This window comes from Syngnathus leptorhynchus, chromosome 5 (genome assembly GCF_054491065.1).
Source record: "Syngnathus leptorhynchus isolate UIUO chromosome 5, UIUO_Slep, whole genome shotgun sequence".
Taxonomy (NCBI): domain Eukaryota; kingdom Metazoa; phylum Chordata; class Actinopteri; order Syngnathiformes; family Syngnathidae; genus Syngnathus; species Syngnathus leptorhynchus.
In genome coordinates, this window is record NC_141199.1 from 15,454,465 (window position 1) to 15,477,056 (window position 22,592).

Genomic DNA, 22,592 nt, shown 5'->3' on the forward strand with positions numbered 1-22,592 from the left:
GTATAGCGAGATTGTTTTTTTCATTTAACTGTTTACTTCCTAATTTAGTAAAGTTTGACCTCACTTTTTGGTGGGAGAACAGTCATCAAGAATCTTGACCAAAGAACCAAATGCTGCTTCATCAAGTCTAGCCGTACGCTGTTCTCTCATCTATTCTGAAAGGCATGTCATTTCATCATATCATAAAAGCAGAAAGATCTTCTCCGGTGGTGTCCTCACTGACTTGGCTGAGGCCAAGCAGAAGCAACAAATTTTGGTTCCTCAGCTTCTGACCCTTATTCACAACACACTTTCCACAGCATCAGAAATGTATAATAAAAGAACCAAATGCTGCTTCATCAAGTCTTATTGCGGTTAATGTCGGTGACTGTTCAGCAGTTTGGTGTCCGTCCTTGAACGGTTCATGTTCACGTTAACGGTAAACCGGGCAAAAATAATGAAAAGTATAAATACTGCATTTATTGAATGATGGAAATGATGGCATCTTTGCTTTGTCTCGGTCTTGGACTGCTCAAGCTCTGGATTTTCTATCAAGCCCAGTTGAGAACTGCACTGATCTGCTTTTCATTCACGATTATTCCGATAATAAGGAGAAGCGCTTAGAGATTATTAAGGTGGTGCAATTCTTTTATTCGTGATGGTATCAGAAGACAAATAACTGGCAAGAATATGTACATAGTTTTTTTTTTTTAACTGACTCAACCACTTGGGTCAAATCTGAGGGGAGGGGACAGTCAGGAGTCCTGTGGGCTTCAACTTGTTGATCCCTCCATCTAGGATGCAAACCCGAGGAAAGTTCACCTTGACCAGGTGTGCAGAAAACTAGGAGGAAACAGAAAAATGGCACATTTCATACACAAATTGTCGAAAATGTAATTATTTAAAAGTGTCATTTCAAGTCATTTGATTTTGAATTCAATACCATGAACTTCTGTTCTTTGCTTCCTTACCACAGTAGCGCTTTTCATGGCGTGGCCGATGACCACGACAACCCGGCCTTTGTAGTTCTGAAGGGTTCCCGTTGCCGGACATTGCAGCACCTCGTCATCGGTTCCGAACGCCGTGCTGAAGGGAATGTTGATGCTGCCAGACATGTGGCCTTTGCTGAACCTGGTTGACGTGAAGTTAAAGACCATTTTAACCAATTAAAACCATCTCGCTGCTACTTTTACCATCTCCAAAATCAGAAGAGACAAAAAGCTCTTTAACATTTACAATTCTTTGGAGTTTAACCTGTACTTTTCTTTCTTGGTCTGAAATTCAAACCTGTAGTGTTTAGAATTCAGTTTCCAAAACAATTGAATGATACAATCACACATACACAGAGTAATCAAGCTACTATGAGAATAACAATGGAACTGGATCCTTATGAGACGAATGGAAATGAATCCTACTGTCCCGTAAAAAAAGAAAAACTATTGAGGCTGAATGATTTTTACAAAGCTGGTTGGAAGATAAAACAAAGTAAAAAGACTGACTGAACTATGAGAAAACAAAATCAACCGTCCAGCTCATGTTACAACTTGTACACACCATTTCCTGATGATGAAATTCCCTTGAGGAAAGAGCATATTTCACAACATCCTGGAAAAAATACTTCTCAGTTTCCAAAACTACGTGTGTGTGTATTTGTCTTGAGGAACTTGATAAAGAGCATATTTCACAACACCCTAGCAAGGATACTCGTCCGCACTGCGAATATCAACAGCTATAATGCTCGGCTTCCTGGCTTTGGTCCGTTTATTTGCGGCGAATGACATCTCGCAGAGGTCGATGAAGTCCTCTGCCGAAATACGAGGCGACACTTCAGCTTTTAGGTCCATCAGCACAAGAGGTTCCCGAGACTGCAACGGAGATGAGATTGAAAGGCACCAAATTTAAAAGTTGAGATAAACCTTTAAGTCCAGTCAATCCGTAAATCATTTCATACATAATTGCCCAACGAGATTTAGAAATGTTGGTTTGCGCTGTTGTGGGAGTGAACACAATCAACTTGTTAGCCATCCAATGGCAGCAACTTCCTTCATTTTCTTTCAATTCAGTGAAGAGAACAGGCTACATGACGGCATGATCGAAACATATATGCTAACTTGTGTTACTATACTCACCAGGTCGGTCTTGGGAAAATCCTGGAAGTCAGACGAGTAACACTTTGTGTTTTTTCCAAAGCCATTGTTACCGGCGATCTTTGGCGGCTGCGCATGTTGTCTGTACGTTGCACTTTTTGGTGTCCAGAAGAAAAGATTGATGGATTCACGGACGCAGCGTTCGATGTCAATCTCTGGAGGGAGGGGGGGGGGGGTGTAATATTGTAAATCAATCTCTATGACTAAACTGCATGTCATGGTAGTTTGACAATCGCTTGTTTGTTGTTCACTGTAAAATCTACAAAGTGGAGCCCATTAAATTCTGCGCCCATTTCCTCTTGGAGAGACACATACTAATGTTCCGTGAAGGCAAATGCTGCTGTATCATCAGTAAATACCTCAATGCTCCACTACCAAATCAATGAAGTATCGAAACAAGAGAGACTTATGGTCGGATCACTCGAGACCATCGACTTAACAAAATGAGATTGATGGCAGGCACAATGTTGCCGCGCTATTCTTTTTTTGGGTAATGAAAAGACTCAAATTAATCACAACAAAAAATTCAACAACCTTGCATTTATTGTTTTCGAAAATGTCATAAGGCTTTGGACATTAAGGAGCTGGCGAGGGTCCCTCATCGCTCTTGGAAAAGCTTGGCAAAGGAGCTGACTGCATTTTTTTTTTTTTTTTTTTTTTCTTTCGCCTGACATTTTTTACCTTTATAAGGAAAACTGCCTCTGCCTTAGCCTCTTTTCGGCATCTAGGGAGGTGGGAGGTTGATGGCCTTGGTTTTGTTTTGTTTTGAAAAAAGCCAGCGAGTAAGGTCAAGCAGTATTTGGCAACGTAAGACCTTTCAAAGGAAAGTCACTCCCCAAGCATTTGGTACATTCTGAAGTTCATTGTAAATGCCACATAGCTCGCTGTGTGTCACCTTTTTTGTGTGTTCGTTCACTTGTAGAATGAGCGCTAACCGCAAAGGCTAAAAAGCAAAAGCGTCACTTGTGGGTGTCAAATGACCAGCGAAAATCATACTGGTGTTCTAACTGGCTTGGTTTGGTTGCTCGAGGCAGCCTGCTTGTATCTCACACAGACTGAACTTGCAGTAGCAGATAAGGAGAAGAATTTCACGGAGGAGGGATGCCAGTCCTTGCAGTGGTTTTATGAACTTTGACTTGTTGAAGTGTGAAGTTGGACAAAATTTGATAAGGATAGCGTCGGTACTGCCAGGTTGGTGGAAGCAGAAAATGTGTGTCAGGGAAAGTGTAACCATTTCCTGTTTTCAAAAGGTCTGTCAGTATGGCTCCCTCTAGTGGCACGCGGAAGAATCACATATTTCGTTCAGTTGGATTTTCATTTGTATCTAATCTTAAGGACCTGTTATTTATAACTTTTAGGTATTTAACTTTTGTATCCGCTACTGAATCTTTTGAGTATATATATATATATATATATATATATATATATATTTATTTTTTTTTTGCCTTTATATAAGTACAGTGTTTAATGTTCAAATTGTGTATTGGCTTACAATAGGCTCAGTTTTTCTAATGTCGGTAATGACGGTAATACGTTAAAAGCTCTGTAATTTATTTCAACCACTGCTGCGATGCACGTTATTAGTCACCCGGCAGGTCAGAGAACAGCAGGATGCACTCGTTGAAGCCGTTGGCAAGGAGGCGGTCCCTGAGCTGCTGCAATATGGCCATGCCAATGCATAACGGGAATGACGAGTTCCCCAGCAGCAGCGTGTCCCACAGGTGGAAGATCTTGTGCAATGGGAACACATCTACGAAAGGGCGGGTGTAGATAAGGAAACAAAAAAAAAAAAGAATTCAAAGAGATGCCAATCTAGCAGCATGCCAGACAACAGGAACGGGCCACAATCAAAACACATTGTATATAAAAAGACATCATTTGCATATGTGAATTATACATTGGCTAAAGCGTGGCTGCGTTTGTGTTAAAAATAAAATAATTAAATAAAAATGTGCTAAGGAGCAGCTGCCCACGGGGAGTTTTCTCGCAAAGCCGGTTTGCTAGCAGAATATTTAACATGAACGTTTTCACATTTGAAGGCAGGCGATCATCTGGCCGTTTGGATTCCCTGTAGGTCCACTGAGGCGTGAAGGTGGCAGTCAATGTGGGGCCGCACCTATAATGATTATATGGAGAACGGAAACCGGCTGATGCTGGGAAGGTGGACATTAGAAGTCAGAGCAGGACACGTTAATGCTGGACTCTGCCCCAGGGGGGGTGGGGGGGGGGGTTAAAGGAGGTCACGCTTAACTCTGCTTTCCACCACAGCCGTGCTCTCACTGTGTGAGCTTCTCATGCCGGGTCACATTGTGGAGACGAGCCCAGTTTGAGTTGAAGGGCTTTCGAAATAAATCTAGGCAATGGAAATATTTTTCTTTCTGCAGAGTACCTCCATTTTCAGGCGTCGGAAAGAATTAAACGCAGCTGCTCCATTGGCTTGAGTCATCAAACTGATTTTACAAATGAATCCGTAGACTAAATAAAGGTCACCAAAAGATGAAAAATAACATATCCCCGGAGGAGCCGCCGACCTTTTCAGTCTCATTCATAGTTGGTTCTCAAAATGGAAGCGGACTCCTGGAGCCTACTGAAGCTAATGGACTAGTTCGCTGCTCCTTTCACACAATTGCTAAAAGCTTTTATTTTTTTGTCTCCGTATAACCAGCACAATATAGAATAGCAGGGAGATGATGAGACAGGATTTTTAATTCTGGCTATGAAGTTAGCATTAGAGCCGTGTAAATATGCAATTAGAAATATTTTTTAGGGGTGGTCTTGACCACCCCCGTGTGCGGTCACCCAACGAGTCACAATTTTACAGGATGTCTTTGTAAAAGAGGCTTATGAGAACTACTCACGTGTGAACATAGTCAGGAACCAAGGGATGGCATACAGCTGTGAAATGAAGCGACAAAGGGGGGGGAACATTAGTGAGCTAAAGCAACATTTGTTCTCCACAATGTGCTGAAACGAGCATAACAAAAAATGGGCTTTCGTCAGTGACTTAACTCTGCGAGCCCTGAAGGAACAGAAAGTGCTGACTCTGATTCAGAGTCTCAATTAATCTCATTATGGCACTTGGTAATCTCTCAATTCCGCCCCTGAGGACTCTTCAAAATGCTAAATTGGAGTACATGAATACATTGTGAAGCATGCTTGGGTGTTAATAAAGCACCTGGACACACACCTACCCAATGTATGGGAAGGCGGGGGGGGGGATCTGCCGCTTATCTTGGCCACTCAGCCGACAGATAATTGAGGGGGGGGTTTCACTCCGGGCACAAAAAAACGATAAGCGGCGCCGTCGGCCGCAGCCTCGGATTCAACCGGCAGGAGGGCGAGTTGGGCCGGATTAGATTAGTGACAGTATAAATGGCCCACCCGGGAGTGAGAGATGTAGCCAAATTGAAAATGACCTGAATTAAACCTCTGGATACGTCTGTGTGTGTGTGTGTGTGTGTGGGGGGGGGGTTCTGCTTTTGGCCTCGGGATTTTTTGGAGAGGACAACCTTGGACGCTATTCAGCAGTATCCGATCAACCTCGGATTTATATATTCACCTTTTATTTCGTTGGAAGCTCATCTCTGTCATTCCGAGAAAAACCTCAATGTCTTTGTATTTTGTGCTCTTTCTGTAATGATCCTAAGATGTCATATGATGGCGCCAAAGTACTGAAACGATTAGTTGGCGTCAAAGAAGTATTTGAAATGATCGCCACTGAGTTCTGTAAATTGAGAATTTCTTTTTTTCTGAACTAGTCAAGTAACTTCATAAAGACAAAATGGTGACAAAGTGCATTGCATACTTTTTTTTTTACTTGCCATTAGGTCATCTGAGTTATTTCTACTTTAATCCAGGAGAGCAAACACAGAAACATTTCCTTCATATTTCTATTGAACGAGACCATAAATTTTGCCGATGTTCTGGCCTGAGTGCTGGATGACGTTCAGAGAGGAAATTGTGATTCGTGTGGTCTAATGACTTGGATTAATATCAAGAATTCCAATATAATTATGCTTGGACAATACTACTAAAAAAAATCCCTTTTGAGAGGGAATTCAACAGCTTGATGCATGTAATGCATGCTTTGTGTGAAAACTCAACAAAAGACAGATGTGATTCTTTTTTTTTTTAAACATAGAGATTGAGCAAATCCAAGAGTGAGGCCAAAAAGAGAAGATTGTGATGAATCCCAGAGTAAGTACGACCCAGTCGCATGCATTTTGCGCTCACCACAATCTGTACGTAAAACACGCGTGTGTTTGTATTCTTACGTCAGGAATGAAGCCGATATCGTTCAAGTGGTTGCTGAGCTCGGGGTCGTGGAAGGCGATCACTTGCGAGAAGACGGTCAGGTACTCTGAAAAAACAGGTCACAAATGACGTGAGCATTTTCTGCTTCTGCTATTCCGAAGAAATTTAGATTCTCGGCCTTATATGCTTAAAATTCAAAATTCAGCTGTCAGATGAAAATACCACTGGCCCAAAAAAAAAAAAACAAGACATTTTTTTAATCAGCTTAACCTTGGATTTATCTTTCGTCTATGTTGGCAGAAAAGGCATGCATTTATTTATTTTTTTACTATCAACAAAAGAGCTTTGACCAGACACATAAACATAAAAACTGACTCCCTAGACCACCTGAAGGGGAGCGAGATAATAATAGTCCAATTTGTAGCTTTTTATCAGTCATGCAGGAACAGTTTTTAATGCGGTTTCATTTCTTTCCCAATTGCGACAGCTGTGGGAATGCGTGATGAGAGGTTGAAACTTTCTTTTCACAGCTTTGAAACAACAACACCCCCCCCCCCCCCCCCTAAAAAAAAATGCAATCAACACACAAACAGACCTCGGCAGTAATTTGCTTTCTCACGTTGAGAGACTTTGCATCTGGTTTACTGCTCAACCTCACGCGGGTTAAACGAGGCAGTAATCGGAAAGGTGGCAACTCATTTTTCTCCATCTCACCTTGGATGACATGAGAGTTGTCCTTCAGAAAGAAGTTGTAGAGGTATTTCGGGATGAAGGCGGACATGCAAGCGTATGCCAGCGCTGTCAAGAGCACAGGGATAAAAAAATGAATAAATACATTAAAAAAAACGACCCAAAGAGTGGCAATTATTCATTTCTTACCCTCGTTGTTAAAATTCAAGTAAAGAAATGGTGCGCAAAGTGAATCCAAGCCTAAAAGAGAAACAAACATTTGTCACTTGTGAAATAGAGATGCAAAATGCTTACATCAGTTGTATCCAGAACAGTTAAAATGAGGTCAAGTTTTCCTGATTTACAATGTAATAAAAGATCCTAAATATGCTATGCAGTGATAGATCAAGACTGCCCCCTGGTGGCCAAGCGCATATTACACTGCGAGGGTAGAAGGACGCGAGCTAATGAATGATTCAGGTGGTGCTGTTGACAACTTCAGTTAAAAGTTGGATTCGACTGACCCTGCCAGTAGACCAGATCGGGGTGGGAGACCACCCAGGCTTTCAAGAGACGTCTGAACTTGATGTGACCCTGAGGGGACGACAGCAGCTCGTCGTACTGGTGACATCGTGGGATGTCCACCTCGATCTAAAAAAACCACCAAACAGGACTGTCTTTTTTTTCCGTCCGCAGATGATATCGTTTTGACAGATGCGCTGTTACCTGTCTGTCAGTCGGAATGGGCGTGTCCTTGTCGATGCTTTCGTATTTGGCCTGGATATCCCCCTGTAGTAAATAAAAGACCCTTAAGGCCGCATTTGAGTACCATTGAATTTCTTCTCGACCATCTTTTTGTACCTCAATGCCCAGCAGAGCTGCCCAGGCTAGTCCACGCACAAGCGGGGGGATGTCAACCCTGGCCTCTTTGTGCACGAGATTCTTTTTGTAAGGATAAGCCTGAATGAAAAGATCCATTTTCAATTTTTTTTTGACAATTAGAAAATTGAGTGTTTTGCTATTTATGTTGTACACGCAGGAGAGACCTTGAGCAGTCTGTCGAAGAGGATGACACGGAGGAGCTGGTATTCGGTGTCTCTCTCGCGGATGATGAGCGGTAGCGTGACGCTGGCCGACAACTCGTTGGCGCTGTTGGAGTGCGCCAGACTTGACTGTCTGTGGCAAACAGTGTGTGGCGCCATTTCTTAGCCCCTGTGGCAATCGGGCTGAAAAAATAAAAGACTTACTCGTCCTCCAGCAGAGGGAAATAAGATTCTCCTGCGACGTCTTTCAGTCTCTGGTAAAGTACAAAAAGATGATTTTTAAAAGTATCAGCAATTATTTGACTGTTTACTCTTCTCCTTGGTCTTACATTCCTGAGCTGGCAGAGAGAAAGAGTCACCGTGGTATCGTCTAGCAAGAAACTACGATCCCTGCCCTGGCCGAACGACTCGCCATCCTCCAGCACAAAACTTCATTTGAGCAAAAAAAGAGATTGAGAAGATTATCCAGTGTTGTGCCGACTAACAAACCAATGTGGATGCGCTATACTTGGGCAGCGTGCATATGGGAGGTTTGGACTGGATGATCTCCTTGTTGGTCAGCTCCTTCTCGAGGTCGCCCCCTGCAAGGCACCACAGGTGGTACACCTCGTTGATGGCTCGCTCTGAAAGGTAATCGTCGTCGTCCCCTAAAAGCCGCAGAAGCCAAATGATTAGATCTGTTGATGCTGTACACAAATGTTAAATATTGATAGTGACTTTTAGTTGGTGACCATAGTTTTAAATATAAATACATATTAAAATGATCATGATTGGATTGGGAGAGTGAGCTATAAGGATTGTATATATGTTCCCTATATGCAAGGTATTTTGTGAAATTGCTCATTTAAAAAAAAAAATCATAAGATTTAGTATACATTATAGTAACCATCTGAATGCTCAAAAAATACCTTAAGAAGACAAAGTAGCATTATTTTTTAAAGACAGTTCCCAGTGGGTGCTAACGTGTAGAATGCTTTTGTCAAAATATCTCAAGGTTTAGAAATTATAGCACACTACACACTCTCACTCGCTGAAATTAGCCTGTATGACGTTGGAGGTTAATGGAAAGTTGAAAAATACGGTTTCAGATTCTACTGGATATGAATATTCTCTGTGATAATTGAAAAGCAAAAAAAGTTAGGAACCAGGATTCAAAATTCCACTTGAACTAGTATTTCAGTTGGAGCCGAGAAGACACCTTTGCCCGGCGATAATGACGTAGCATGTAAGGTGAAATATCAGCATGCACAAAGAGAGCGTTTGAGGCCAACCTTTGCAAAGGTCGCTGATGTCCTCAGGGAGCTCCAGATGTGCACAGCGTAGCGAGGATGAGAACAGGCTGACAGGCTTCTGGAAGGGCTTGTACAGGCACGACACGCCATCGAACACAGCGTCTCCCAAAAGTTCGCGTGGGCTTGGCCTGGAGGTTGCACATGGAGCATCTGTTTGTTGCTGTCATTTTTAAGGATAGCTCAGGGGGATCAGCAAAAAAAAAAAATTCAGAAAACACTGCTAAAGATTCAACAGGGGACGGGTGGAAATGTATAAATGTAAATTCATTTGAAAGGTGTGTGAGGATGTGTCCATGCAGCTAGCTCCGCCCTTGGTCCAAATGTTTCCCTCTAATGGCCACATACAGAAAAAAAAAAAAGGAAGGATTGAAAAGCCACTTGTTGGGAAAAGAGGAAATGGCGTACCGTTTAGAAGGCAGGAAGCTCAAGCATTTCCGCAGCAACTCTAGAACATTCTCGGGCAGATCCTGTCAAAAACATTTCATCAGCTAACCTAATGCAACTTTTTTTTGGGTCAAAAGTATGAAAAAGTAACCTGTGGTATTTTCATATTGACGTAGAATGAAACTGGACCAAAATGTGTCTCAAAAGTGAGCTTTTGTTTTCTCAGGTTTTTTTTTGGGGGGGGGGGAATACAGAAGGATACCGGAAAAGAAACTACAGTAAAGGAAGTGGAACTGAAAATAAAGCTTTCGGTTACTAGCAATACAATGTCAAATTATTGTGACATAAGAAAAAGCAGTATTACATTTACAATACCAATTTAATTCATAGCAAAAAAATCTCCCTCTGCACAATAACCCCTTTGCACAATTTGTTTTACATTTCAAAAGGATTTTTTTTTCCATTTCTAATATTTCTTATGGGGAAGAAAAAAAATTCTAATTTGGAATAAACACACAATTATCCCAAATGAGGATCTAGGATCCAAAATATACCTTTAAAGTTCAACAAATTGATCAAAGACATAATTTGAGGACTACCTTAATGTTTTCCAGGCAGCCATGCTCTTCTGCGAGGACCGTGACAATGTCGTCCATGCAGCCTGGAAAGGACATAGACGACATCATGATAGACGTCAAGCAAACCTCGTATCTATTCGTACTTACCCAGAGTCAGGATGAACTTCAGCCTCTCATTGATGTCAATGTTATGCAGCAGCCGTCGACCCTGATCCACCGAAAAATCAAAAGCAGCGTTAAAGCAGAAAGACGAGCTTGAATGTTATCGTATAGAAAAAAAGTCTTACAGCACACAGTTCAAGCAGCAGAACTCCAAGTGACCACACATCAGTTTTGGGTCCCGAAGGCCGCGGGGTTTCCTCGTGGGAAGGGTCACTGGGGTGAAAGGAGCCTTGCGCAATCACCTCTGGAGCAAGGTATGATGGGTACCTGCGAGGAGCACACCTTTTGAATCTTAAAGGAAAAAGTATCTCACACTCAAGTTCAGAACCGAGTTGTGTAATGTTTGTTTTAAATTCTAAATGAGTGTGACTGTTTATATATGCCGTTATTCAGAGCAGGAATGTTTGTGATGTCACATGACAAAGACAAAAAAAAAAAAAAAGTAACATACCCAATTGGAAAGTCCACATCAACGCCATGATCGGTCATGTGATAGAGGCCAAATTTTGCCAATTTGACATTACCCTACAAGGAAATACATCTCACATTCAAATCAGCTCCCAAAATAACTGCAGTATATTTGAATTACCGAAGCATCATGTTACCTTACTATCCAGGAGCACATTGTGCATGTTAAGGGCCCTGTGCACCATACCGTGTTTGTTCATAAAAGCCAGACCTTCCAGAACCTCATAGGCGATCTGCAGAACCCTCTCTGGGCTAAACACACACATTTGTGTCACACACATACACTATGCCTCCATAAAGATGAACAACAAATACACAATATTAGCATAAATATGCATTTGTACATTTAAAGGCCTGGTCTGTGCAATTTGGTCAATCAACCCCTGGCCACTAAAGAAAAAACAAAACAAGGATGGCTCTGTCGTTCCTTAATGTCTTGTGTTGTTATGGGACAGTTGATATGGATTTTGAACAGATTTCCAACCTGACTTTGTTTCCCTGTTTTTGCAAATCACTCAGACTTCTCTCGTGGTGTTCAGCAACAACGATGAGACGTTCTGCAGGAAGAGACACGTGGGTATGTTGAGTGATAAGCATGTTATGTTGAGCGATAAGTTCTATTACACAGTGCATACCATGCTTTCCTCTGGAGATGTCCACATACTGGCAGAGTCTGGGATGGGTGACGGTTTTCAGGGTCTGGAAGCGTCCCAATATTTTGATGGAGTTTGGGGTCAGTGGGAGGCCGTTGCTGCCACACACATCATGGGGGAGCGCTGAGGCGAAGAATGTAAATGCCCCCAACTGGGCGTCCTTGAGAGGCTGCATCCTGAATGATCATCCAGGTAAAGAGATGTCTTTACTGACACATGGTGATTCTTGGTACTATGTGATATTAAATCAGCTATCATCATCGATTATACTCAAGCAATGCTGCTATGACACATGCATATAATATGGCAAGTGACGGGTCTAATTTAAAGTACATAAAGAGTATGGTTTTCAAATGGTTTAAACTAAGACTTAGTCGATCAGCACAATGGATATTGACGCTGCAGTGAACTACACTCACTGAACACATCATTTAAAATGTCGATTTCCGGTAGGAAACTAAGGAATACACATTGTATACATTACCTGCAAAAAGCGTCTTTACACCCGCTTCACAGCAAAGAGGTTCGACCGACGTAGAAGTCAAATAACGGGTTGATATTCAATATTTTCAGAAGAAGTCGGGCGCTCCTGTCAACTAAAAAGACATTGAACGTGATATATGACGTCATTTTTGTGCGACAGTGATGTATTCAAATGATACTCGTTTACACACAAGTTTACAGCCTAATAAATAACGAATATTTAAAATACAAATTTATATATGTTGTTTTCTTTTTCCCCCATTGTCAAATGTCATTGTGAAAAAAAATGTAACTGGCGATTATTTCGGTCAGTTGTGCAAACGATTTATATAACATGTGGGTAAAAGCTGTCGTATGTCAGACGAGTGTGCGCATGTTTTACAGATCTACGATATTGGACCTAGTTTAGCATCCGTGTGCCTGCCTGTGCTAAATTAGTGTTAACATTCCTAGCAAGCAAGTGTCAAGCCCCGCCGAAGCTCGCGGAAACGTGGAGAGGTGAATGTTTTAAGTCCATGTAAGTTTAATCTATTCTTTATATGATTCCCTTTTTTTTGTCAAAGCAGTCTTAATAGCAGCGACAACTACAAATGAAGGTGTAGTCGGGACGCTTCGAAACAATTTTGGAGCTGTTAGTTGTGCGCTAGCTATTTTAATTCTCTGCCATAAATTGTTTAGTTATATTAACACTCTTATTTGCCAATTACAACTTAAAGGCGTTAGCTGGCATCACAAAGCTCGAATACAGTTGTCCCTTTGAGGTTTACATGCTTTTTATGTTGACACCACTCAAGTATTTTTTAACAATAGTATACAAATTGACATATATATATGTGATTCCTTTGAAGCCCATGACATACGGGAAAGCCAGTCTAAACTTAGTCACCTTTAATGGATGGTCAGATAGCTATTTTTAGACTGAAGTTTCTTTTAAATACTTAAGGTGGCGCTATGATTGTACTTTTGGATTTGTCATAGTGGTGCACAAGAAGCAACCAGATATTTTCATGTTTTATACATACTCTATTTACAGATGGAATGAGTAACAAAAGCATAATTGACTTGTATATGCGTCAATGTGTGCTGTGACGGGTTTTAATGCGTATCCAAATGATTTCAGCTTCATGTGGTCTGTCCCGCGGGCTCTGTTTAAATTAATTCAAGAAAACCAACTCTTTGATCCTTATTTGGGTTTTTTTCCCATCAACTGCACGATTAAATGTTTCTGATTTTCCTCATCCTTCTGCAGTCATTTTTCATCTTGAGCCAGCTGTTGTTTTCCAGCACCTCACGTTTGATTTCAAACAGTGGTGTCCCTAATTGAAAAAAATTAATAATAATAATAATTGGAAATCGAGACTCTAAGCCTTTTAAACCAAATTTCCACATGTTGAAGCAAAATATCATTTCTCAATACCAGTTAATGAATTTAAGTTCAAAATTCAGTCCGGCGCTTGTCTGTTCAGTTTTATTTGGGATTGGCTGGTTAATCGTTGTCTGGTTATCTTTCTCTTCGCCTTTTGGACAGAGGTCACCTTTATCTTACATTGGCCATTCGGCAAGAACATGTCATAATGATCAGCTGTTGTTATTTTCACAAGCAAATAAAATAATGTGTAACACAATGAGTTAAAGCTCAAACAAAACAGCAACGAATTAAACGCAAATACTATATTTTAACTTGATTCAAACAAACAAATATGTGAATTTCTGAATGGAAAATGATAAATATGCAGTGTTTACTGTCTATTGTCAAACCATTTCTTTTTCAGGCTTGTCACCCGCTCCCTGTTCAAAATGTCAAGTGCCAACCCCTTGGCGAGGCTGGAGCAGCGAGCTGCTGAAGCTGACCAGCTCATTGAGTACCTCAAACAACAAGTCCAGCTGCTCAAGGAGAAAGCAAGTAAATGCTTTAAAGTATACACCACAATAATAATCATAGTCGACTTGAGAGCCGTATAGGAGCATCTCCTAAAGTTTGAATTTTTTGTGGACGACGTCAACATGAATCGACCTACTTTGCAGATGTCCAGGCCAGCATCAGAGAGGAGAAGAAACTGCTGGTGGAAAATGCCAGGTTGAAGCAGGACATAGAGGACCTGAAAAAACAGCTGCTGGACAAAGAGAAGATGAGGGGAGGTAAAGTGACTCGTGCCTGACTGTTCATCTCCTCTGGAACACACAACAAGGGACATTTTTTAACGTTTATTTGAATTTTCAGTTCCTTCCGATAATTATGGTATTATTGATAAATAAATGTGCTATTATATGGATAATTTTAATACATTTTTGTGGCATGAGAACATGCTCCAAAAAATGTCCAGCAGATACTTACCTGGAAAGTTTCATCATGTGATGAAATCTACTTCTTTCCTTTTCCCGCAGTGCGAGACGTTGCCATGCCATCGGTGGAGGTCTCTGTGAAGTCCAACGCCACTCCTCCCCAACTCGGTGGTCCCGCGCCTTCCGTCTCCCCGGCCGCCGCCACCACGGTTCAGAGTCCTCGCCCAAAAGACGACGGCCACAATAAGAAGAAGCCAGAAAAAAAAGGTGACGGATGGCGCACATCAACATTCCTCCAGTTATGAATTCTTTTGAAGTGGCGACGCAAACACCGATCGGTGACGTGTGTCACGTCGCACGTCAGCGAGCTGCGGATTTCATTGCAATTTCTTGCGGGGTGCTCTGCATTGAAGTTATTAAAAGTGACCTCTCAACAAAGTCGGCCACATTGAAAACGCGCATTTCATCTCGGGACGTTCGCGTTTCTCATATCAGGTGTTGATGGGTTGTACAATGCAATGGAACCCCCCCCTCCCCTCATTGTAAAACTGCGGTGAAACAAATGTTTAAAAAACGTTTACGTTCCAGAAAAACCCCAGCTGAGTTTCATTAATCTTCAGAATAAAGCTTTTTAGCTTTGCTTGTGAAATCAAGTCACACCCATGTTGTGGGAATTAGACAAGTATAAATTGGTGTCCTTCAGTGTTGACATCACACACACACAAAAAAAAATCTTCTCCACTTTGCCATCACTCGGTATCTCTCTTTGGTGGGGGTAGCAATTCGAGTCCATGAAAAAACAAAAAAGTACTTTTGGATTTAAGGCAAATAGTTAAAGTGGACTAAAATGTCTGTTGTTGTCTATAAAACGCGTAGAGAAAAAACCACAGCAGATGACGGCAGCTGGTCAGGACGACGCCAAGGTAGACGTGTCCCGGCTGGACCTCCGCGTCGGACGCATCATCACGGCGGAGAAGCACCCGGACGCGGACAGTCTCTATGTAGAGCAGGTGGACGTCGGGGAGCCTTCGCCCAGAACGGTGGTCAGCGGGCTGGTCAAGCATGTGCCTTTGGAGCAGGTATACTTTGAGAGCTGAAGATGGAAAAGATGCTTTCATTTGTTACATAATGTCAAATTCCATCTGATTCAAATATGTCGTAAGGAGTTTGAGTCTCTCCCCCCACCTTATCCTGTCTCGGGGATAAATGGACTGAAATGAATGTTTCTTTTAACTGTTTCGTGCAGATGCAGAACCGCATGGCAATTCTGCTGTGTAACCTAAAGCCAGCCAAGATGAGAGGAGTGACATCCCAGGCCATGGTCATGTGCGCCAGCTCGCCCGACAAGGTGGAAATCCTCGACCCTCCCAGCGGTGCTGTCCCAGGGGAAAGAATCACTTTCCAGAACTTCTCAGGTTCTTCTCGCCCCACCCCCGCACCCCCACACAATTGGCAAAAATGGAATTTTCCACCTACGAGTCGGAACAAACGATCGGATGATACGCAAATACAATTGTACCTGATTATTCAATGAATCGATCTTGCAGGCGAGCCCGACAAAGAGCTGAACCCAAAGAAGAAAGTTTGGGAGCAGATTCAGCCCGACCTGCACACAGACGGCGAATGCGTGGCGACCTACAAGGGGGCGCCGTTCCAAGTGGCCGGTAAAGGAGTGTGCCGGGCGCAGACCATGAGCAACAGCGGCATCAAATAAAAGAAGACGAGCCGATCTGCCAGGTGACAAATGGAAGTGAAAAAAGCGTTTGAAGGACTTCAATAAAATTTTCATCATCTTCCTAATGCGAGTTCTAACTTTCGTTTCCTAAACGCATGCTTCATAGCGCTGCTCTCAGTGATGTTCCGTGGTTTTACGCCGAGCAGATTAAAAAAAAAAACCAAAAAAACGTCTTGAATCGCCCCAACAAACTCGATAATTTAAAAAAAATCTCTGCTGCCTAGCGGTTGACGTGTGACGTTCAGCGGGTTATAACTGTTTACTCTGATGGCTTGCAAAGAAATTGTAAATCTTTACTAGTCTCCAATGAGCCCCAACTGCTGAAAATAGAACTAGGAAATGGTGGATGTAGCATAAAGCAGCCGTCGCGCCAACGCACGTGTCCAGCAGTCTGGAGAAGTTCAGACAAAAGGGCCTTTTCTGGAAAGTAAAGCACTTTTCCAGAAAACTATTCAGATGTTACCCCAATTATTTTCTTGTTCATGGCAAACTTGACTTCCTTTTCATCATTTGACGGTCATTATCATCGGAACAATAATCTGTTTTAAATCGTGTCCAAACAGCCTTGTTATTTCTAGAATCGAGAGTCTAACAAAACCCGATTTGCAAACAAACACCTGTAACCGTTTTACAGAGGTTATTACCCACAGAATCCTGCGCCTCATCATGGAAAAACCGCCATCTGCACAAGTCAAAATTTAGATTCATGACAGTCGATTTAAAAAAAAAAAAAAAAGTAAACAATGAAAATGATCCACAGCATTGTTTGAAAACCATCTCAAGATGGACTAAAACATATTTGGGGTGGAGAGTTCTGATGGAAAGACAAATCTCGGCGGACTCGCGTTGTCTACACTTGAAAGGGAAGAGCTCGCGTACTCCGCTTTGCCACACTTTGCAATGACCAACACGATCCAGGCGCTTCAACCGCAGGAGCTCTCTGACGCGTAAGACGGCCACTGTGGGATGTCATAAAGCCTCGTCGACATGTCTGGGGGGGAGCGATTATCTTCACCTTAGAGGATGAGTGGGGTGCAACAAAACTTCTTCAAAGGTTAATGATGAATCACATTTCATTATTTATGAAATGGGGTTGTGTAGGTTTTAATCTTATGAAGTACAAGACAAAAGTTGACGCTAACCATACCAATAGAATTATGAATAGTTAGACTTGGATGTAGATAGTGACGCCAGGAAACCATAATTGGCTATCAGGATTTTCTAAATATCAGTTTGTGGTAGAATTGTGCTGATAGCGGAGTCACTGATAATTTCTTGGCTTCAATTTGGGGATTTTTATGTCCTCTGGCAAAAGATTCCCGATGAGAAACGCTCGGACCAAAACCCAAATAGCAGCTAAAAATTGTGTGGAATTCTATCATCCTATGAAATGAATGATCCGCTGTAAAACATACAGTGAATTTTGTTTATGTTTGTGTTTTTTAACAGGCTTTGCTTGCTCTAGTTCTTAGTGTGATTGTGTACATATGTGCTTTGTTTCATGATTCAGCAGGCAGGATGTAAAACCACGACTCAGCATTCTGTACATAAAGGAAATTCCCAAACCCAAATTAAGAGAAACAAAGAAAACCCAAGCCACACACATTCAAAAAGAAACCTTTGTGTATTTTAATGTATGTAATGTAATGTAAATATGTTTTTGTTGTTGCTCTCACTGCCGCTAGTATGAATCTTTCCAAACTTGCAGCGATGGAATTAGCCAAAGCTCGCGAGGCTAATCGGAGTTTTCATCTGATTGTCGACTGCTCAGTTCAACCCCTAGTAACCTTTTGAATCAGTTTTATTGAATTTAGATAATCACTAGCATCTTCAACTGTATTAACAGATGGAGCCAAAATTTCAAGATACATTTTTAATGTCCTTTCTCGTTAGCCACATGATTCATCGTGTTTCAACGGTGTCAGTGGAATACCTGGAGCGATAAACCTAATGATGTCACAACCCTGTTGACCATCAATTGGTACACATGGCTAGAGGCAAAAAAAAAAACAACAACTTTGGTCCGACTCCTTCCCAGGGCCATGACTGACTCCCAGGACAAAACAAAACCAGCACTCAGCAGGTCTCAGGTCTCCCAGCCTTTGTCATGGCGCTTTAAAGGATGTTGTTTTGTTTGTTTGAGAAATTACTGGTGTCCGGTCTGCAAAAAAAAAAAAGACATTCAGGTTTTAGAAAATGAAGCGATTACAAAAGGCATGACAATGCCTTTTGCCACTCTTTTACCATTTCTCTGCAACCTGATCTCCTGTCTATTTGAACGTTATTTGGCTAGGCGTCGCCATGGGACACACTGAAGCCATCCTTTTGGCAGTGAGCTATTCCCATGGATTCTACTTTTCTCCTAACAAGGCGTGGACACTTGTTAAACATCTCTTCATAGCATAAAGGCTTTTGAATATACATTTCATTATGAGAAGTAACCTTTGAGCGAGCAATCGGGACAACTATAGGACTTGTATTGTGCTCCTAGCTAAAAAAAAAAAAATGGTTTATTCATGAATTTACTTGGTGTGAAATTATACACAGGTTTAATTGTACCTTCTGCTATCTTTTGCAAGAATATTCAATTTAGTTTGTGTGTCACTATAAATCACTGGTATAGAGATTGTAGATGATATTCTATGATAAGTAATTAGCTGGTGACTGAACTTGGATAATTTACTCATCATAGTCACATCCATCAAATTTTTCCTCAATAAAATTTGGTCTCCTTAAATAAAACAGGCTTGAGTTGGCTGAATTAAACATAAAAAAATCTGCTTTTGAGAATAAGAAATCCTTTAACATAGTAATTTGTTTGGCGTAATGATACCGCCTCAGTTGGAATGTTGAAGCGGATGTATGGCTTCCAAAGTTTCTATCAGCATACAATACATTTGTTGAAAGGAACCCATTATGGTGAGTTTTGGAAGGTATTTGCTTCATGTGACTTTTGTTTACTCTAGTAACATAATCTGCGGCCATGGTGGAGATAGCATCGTAGTAAGGGACGGTTTCATTGAGACTATCTTCCCAATCAGTGGTGACAGTCTCTAAACTGTGAGTTCAGTAAAAGTGCAGGCGGACGTTTATCATAGTCCATCACATGACGGAGATAAAGGGGAAAAAACTTCCTATGCTACACTGCTACATTTTAGCGAATGTTGACTTGTAACATCTACAAAACAATCTTCTCATCCACAGTGCGGGTTATGTGAACGCATTTTCTAGTTATATAGCTCAACATGTAGCTTGGGTCAGCGATAAGCGGGCTAGCAAACGGCGGCCTCGGCTAATGCTACAAAACTGAGGGACTTTTCAGGCAAAACTGGCTACTTACAATTAAAAAGCAAGTTTCAGGGCATTTTCAGGTAACTAGAAAATATTAGCTGTCCTACAGAATAATTCACCAGGCAAAAAGATGATTCAAAACACTTTCAGTGAAATAGTTAATAAGAATAATGAGGTTGCTAACTACAGATGAAATTTCAGGCAAACTTGGTGGCTCTCAACTGGTGGCCTGCAACTGAAAAGTGAGTCACTGACCTGATTTGGGTAAGTCATTTTATTATTATTATTATTATTATTATGTGTTTTAATTGTTTATTATGAAAGCAGGCGTGTTCAATGGTCTGTCACAATGGTCAATGAATTGATGTGATTACAAACACGCCAAAGTATTTCCACATACAGTTTTGTTACTCCACAAGTTCAGGTGAAGTAAAAGATCATTTCATTTTTTTCTACTCGCCAATACAGATTACTGGACTGATGAAAAAAAGATACTTTCTGGTAGATGCATTTTTTTAGACCAAGTGTAGCCGGTAATTTTCCGCATTAATGTTCTGTGACACAGCAGATTGCTTATCGTGTCACCAGATAAATTCCTGGCTTGATAAATGCTTTAGTTAGTCATCTTCTAACCTGGAGGCAAAATTTTGAATACCATTTTATTATCAAAGGCCATCAATGATTTATACTTGTAATATCAGTAAGCTGTTCGATAATATCACGTATCGGTCCAGCAAGATCGCAGTAGAATACCACGTGCCAACCATAGCATATTCCATATACATATCACATACAGTATGTTTTTGTAAACACTGGCAGAAAGTTTTTAGAATGATTCAAAACGTAAATGCAATTCATGGTTTTCAGGAACGCCCCTATGAAAGACAATTTATAATGACCCTAATATATGTATACGTAGCTTTGTTAAATAACAACGCTAATTTAGATCGCTAGCGTACTTTGTCCACTTCAAAGACAATTTAGTTTTCGGTGGGAGGTTGCCAGACTTCATCGCTCAAGTACTGATCCGATTTAATCCAGCGCTCAAAAGTGGCAATCTGAAAAATCAATTTCAAGTGACAGCACAACTATTTTCCGCTCGATGTAGTTGTAAAAGTCCTCGGGAATGACACGCACCATGAAAAATGATCAGTGACAGTCGATGATCATTCGGCATGTCACACATTGTAGTAGCAGTAAGTCTGACTTCCTATCTAGAGACACCAAGAAGATCAAGCTTCTTGATACTTCAAATCTGTTTTCAAAACATGTTCTCACTTTTGCTGAGCTAGTGGATCATTTGAGCCACGTGAAATGGAACCACATGTGGAATGAAGGGGGAAAAAAAAAATGTATTAGCTGGAGCTGTTAACAAATCATAGTCACGTCTGAAACAAGAGCCAGGCTGCATGCTGCTTTTTTTTTGGGTAAATTTGTAAGAGAGGAAACGCCTGGTTTAATCTTTAACAAGGCATTTTATTGGAAGAGATGCTCCGACTGTCCGATGTGTAAAATCGCCGTAAAGAAAATAGCAAGAGAATGAAAGCAAGGTGCTGGAGATTTAGTGTCGAAAAGCAGGGCTGGGCAAAATTTGGTGCTTAAAGGCCTCAATTGATTTTTTTTTTTTTCAAACATACTAAAAAAAAGTTAGTCTTTTTTGTATTTTATGTATAATTGTTGATATCATTTAGAAACTCTATTATGATTTGTTTGTTTTGTTATTTGTAACTTTAATGTTATATATTTACATGTAAATAATATAAATATAGTAATAAAATAAATTAATACACATTTATATAGTTTTTGTGTGTCGCATTCCGATCATAAAATACATTAAAATATATACATTTATATATACATTTAACATTTTTTGGGTCTATATATGTCTCACATGTCAATCAAAAAATATTCATCAAAATATATACAGTAACAGTTATTTTTATAATTTGCACAAGGACTTGTCCACATTAAACTTGTTGGAGGATTTTTTTTTTTTTTTAATTGCTGTCAAAGTGCTATAAAAGGGACCAGAGCGCTAATGCAAAGCATACACATCCATCCTAGTTCCCTTGTTTGTCGGGACCAGAAAAGTGAAGCTATCATTTTAAGGCACGCACGCACACAAGAGGCAAACACGTCTGCAGCCTGGGCTGTGGCGTCCCTTTTGTTATCACTTAGGAAGAGAGGGTGTTTGTCATAAAGTCCTGGACAACAATACAGTCTGGCTCTACTGACAGAGACGTGATGTCATAACAGTGGAGTCTGGCTGGGTGGGTCTTCTTTCTTTCTTTTTTTGTGAATGGACTTTGGGAAGATGAATGAAGCTCCACTTGCACTCAGATGACATTTGAAACAGTCACATTTCCATCTCGCTCATTCACTGCAGCCTCCCTGACAACAGCACGGTGCTAGCTGCGAGTCAGTGAGTCAGTGAGTGAATCCTCCTTTCAAGTACACTCATCACATAAGATGCTTTTATACACATGCTAAGATGGCCATCTTGCATTAGATGTTGATAATGAATGTGTCTTTTAATCGATTAGTCCATCGATTAATCGAATAATCTGATAAAATTTTATTTGGCATGTAAGTGACAAGAGATTTTCCCCCCACATTTACTGTCGTTTATTTGGTATTGTGTAGTGATTGAAAAAAATTATGACAAGAATACACAAGAGGGAATAATGTACTATATAATGAGTTAGTGAAAGCAGATGTTGGTAAAATTCGGTTTGATTAAACTCTCAAAATATTTTGTTTACATGAAAAAATAATAATTATAGTTGAGAAGCTGACATTCTGAAATTCTAGCGTAAAAATGGCTTTAAACGATGACTCTATTAAAATAGTAACCAATTAATCGATTGATTTTCACCACTCTTATCCACACAGTTTTCACATTGATATCTTTCCCATTTCATTGAAGATAAAAAAAAAAAGAAAAGAAAAAGTACACTCAGGCACTAAAACATGATTTAAGGCATCCAACATCAGCTCACAGTTGTGAAGCATGACCGCTCTTCCCTGGCACTGCTTCTCATACCGGCTAGCTAACATTTTTCGACCGGGGAATCATTACAAGCTTCACCTCCAGTAAATAAAAAAATAATAATAAAAAAACTTTTGAACAACCAATATCGGAGCGTGGCGAACTTCGATCCAGGCCTTGTA

General features: G+C 40.8%; 2 protein-coding genes and 1 long non-coding RNA gene across 4 annotated transcripts in view; 2 read left to right on the forward strand and 1 right to left on the reverse strand.

Moving 5' to 3' along the window:
• The window catches only part of LOC147057239 (uncharacterized), a 29,225-nt gene extending 17,724 nt beyond the window's left edge, over positions 1 to 11,501 (forward strand). Inside the window, exons 3-7 of the long non-coding RNA XR_015066110.1 lie at positions 6,268 to 6,323; positions 6,406 to 7,997; positions 8,089 to 8,349; positions 8,431 to 8,722; positions 10,383 to 11,501. This is a non-coding gene — a long non-coding RNA (uncharacterized LOC147057239). The remainder of the gene's footprint in view (positions 1 to 6,267; positions 6,324 to 6,405; positions 7,998 to 8,088; positions 8,350 to 8,430; positions 8,723 to 10,382) is intronic.
• Positions 613 to 12,626, reverse strand: tbck (TBC1 domain containing kinase). Of its 2 annotated transcripts, none has more exons than XM_085912705.1 (26): positions 12,114 to 12,626; positions 11,612 to 11,805; positions 11,461 to 11,533; positions 11,114 to 11,228; positions 10,960 to 11,033; positions 10,634 to 10,775; positions 10,494 to 10,554; positions 10,368 to 10,429; positions 9,790 to 9,851; positions 9,364 to 9,512; positions 8,601 to 8,739; positions 8,422 to 8,521; positions 8,297 to 8,346; positions 8,096 to 8,198; positions 7,911 to 8,009; positions 7,776 to 7,838; positions 7,574 to 7,700; positions 7,260 to 7,310; positions 7,095 to 7,178; positions 6,401 to 6,486; positions 4,985 to 5,021; positions 3,715 to 3,876; positions 2,109 to 2,281; positions 1,684 to 1,844; positions 951 to 1,110; positions 613 to 822 (listed from the first exon to the last, which is right to left on the reverse strand). In XM_085912705.1, the coding sequence occupies exons 2-26, from the start codon at positions 11,802 to 11,804 to the stop codon at positions 712 to 714; spliced, it is 2,637 nt and encodes an 878-aa protein (XP_085768831.1). In that variant the 5' UTR covers position 11,805; positions 12,114 to 12,626; the 3' UTR covers positions 613 to 711. The 2 variants fall into 2 exon arrangements, with proteins under 2 accessions (XP_085768831.1, XP_085768830.1); XM_085912704.1 differs by having other exon boundaries at positions 8,096 to 8,225; positions 12,114 to 12,625.
• aimp1a (aminoacyl tRNA synthetase complex interacting multifunctional protein 1a) lies at positions 12,479 to 16,195 on the forward strand. The gene is made up of 7 exons (XM_085912711.1): positions 12,479 to 12,629; positions 13,885 to 14,015; positions 14,138 to 14,251; positions 14,498 to 14,662; positions 15,272 to 15,474; positions 15,642 to 15,810; positions 15,943 to 16,195. Coding segments are annotated over exons 1-7 (951 nt in total). The 5' UTR covers positions 12,479 to 12,627; the 3' UTR covers positions 16,110 to 16,195.
• The last annotated feature ends 6,397 nt before the right edge of the window (positions 16,196 to 22,592 follow it).

Excerpts from the sequence above, each read along its gene's own strand:
- aimp1a (XM_085912711.1), top strand. Across the intron at positions 14,016-14,137 it reads GCTGCTCAAGGAGAAAGCAA|ATGTCCAGGCCAGCATCAGA; the intron begins GTAAATGCTTTA and ends CCTACTTTGCAG. Across the intron at positions 15,811-15,942 it reads CACTTTCCAGAACTTCTCAG|GCGAGCCCGACAAAGAGCTG; the intron begins GTTCTTCTCGCC and ends TCGATCTTGCAG.
- tbck (XM_085912704.1), bottom strand. The coding sequence starts at position 11,804 with ATGCAGCCTCTCAAGGACGCCCAGTTGGGGGCATTTACATTCTTCGCC. Across the intron at positions 10,776-10,959 it reads GATGTGGACTTTCCAATTGG|GTACCCATCATACCTTGCTC; the intron begins GTATGTTACTTT and ends TGCTCCTCGCAG. Across the intron at positions 10,555-10,633 it reads TGCTGCTTGAACTGTGTGCT|GGTCGACGGCTGCTGCATAA; the intron begins GTAAGACTTTTT and ends TCGGTGGATCAG.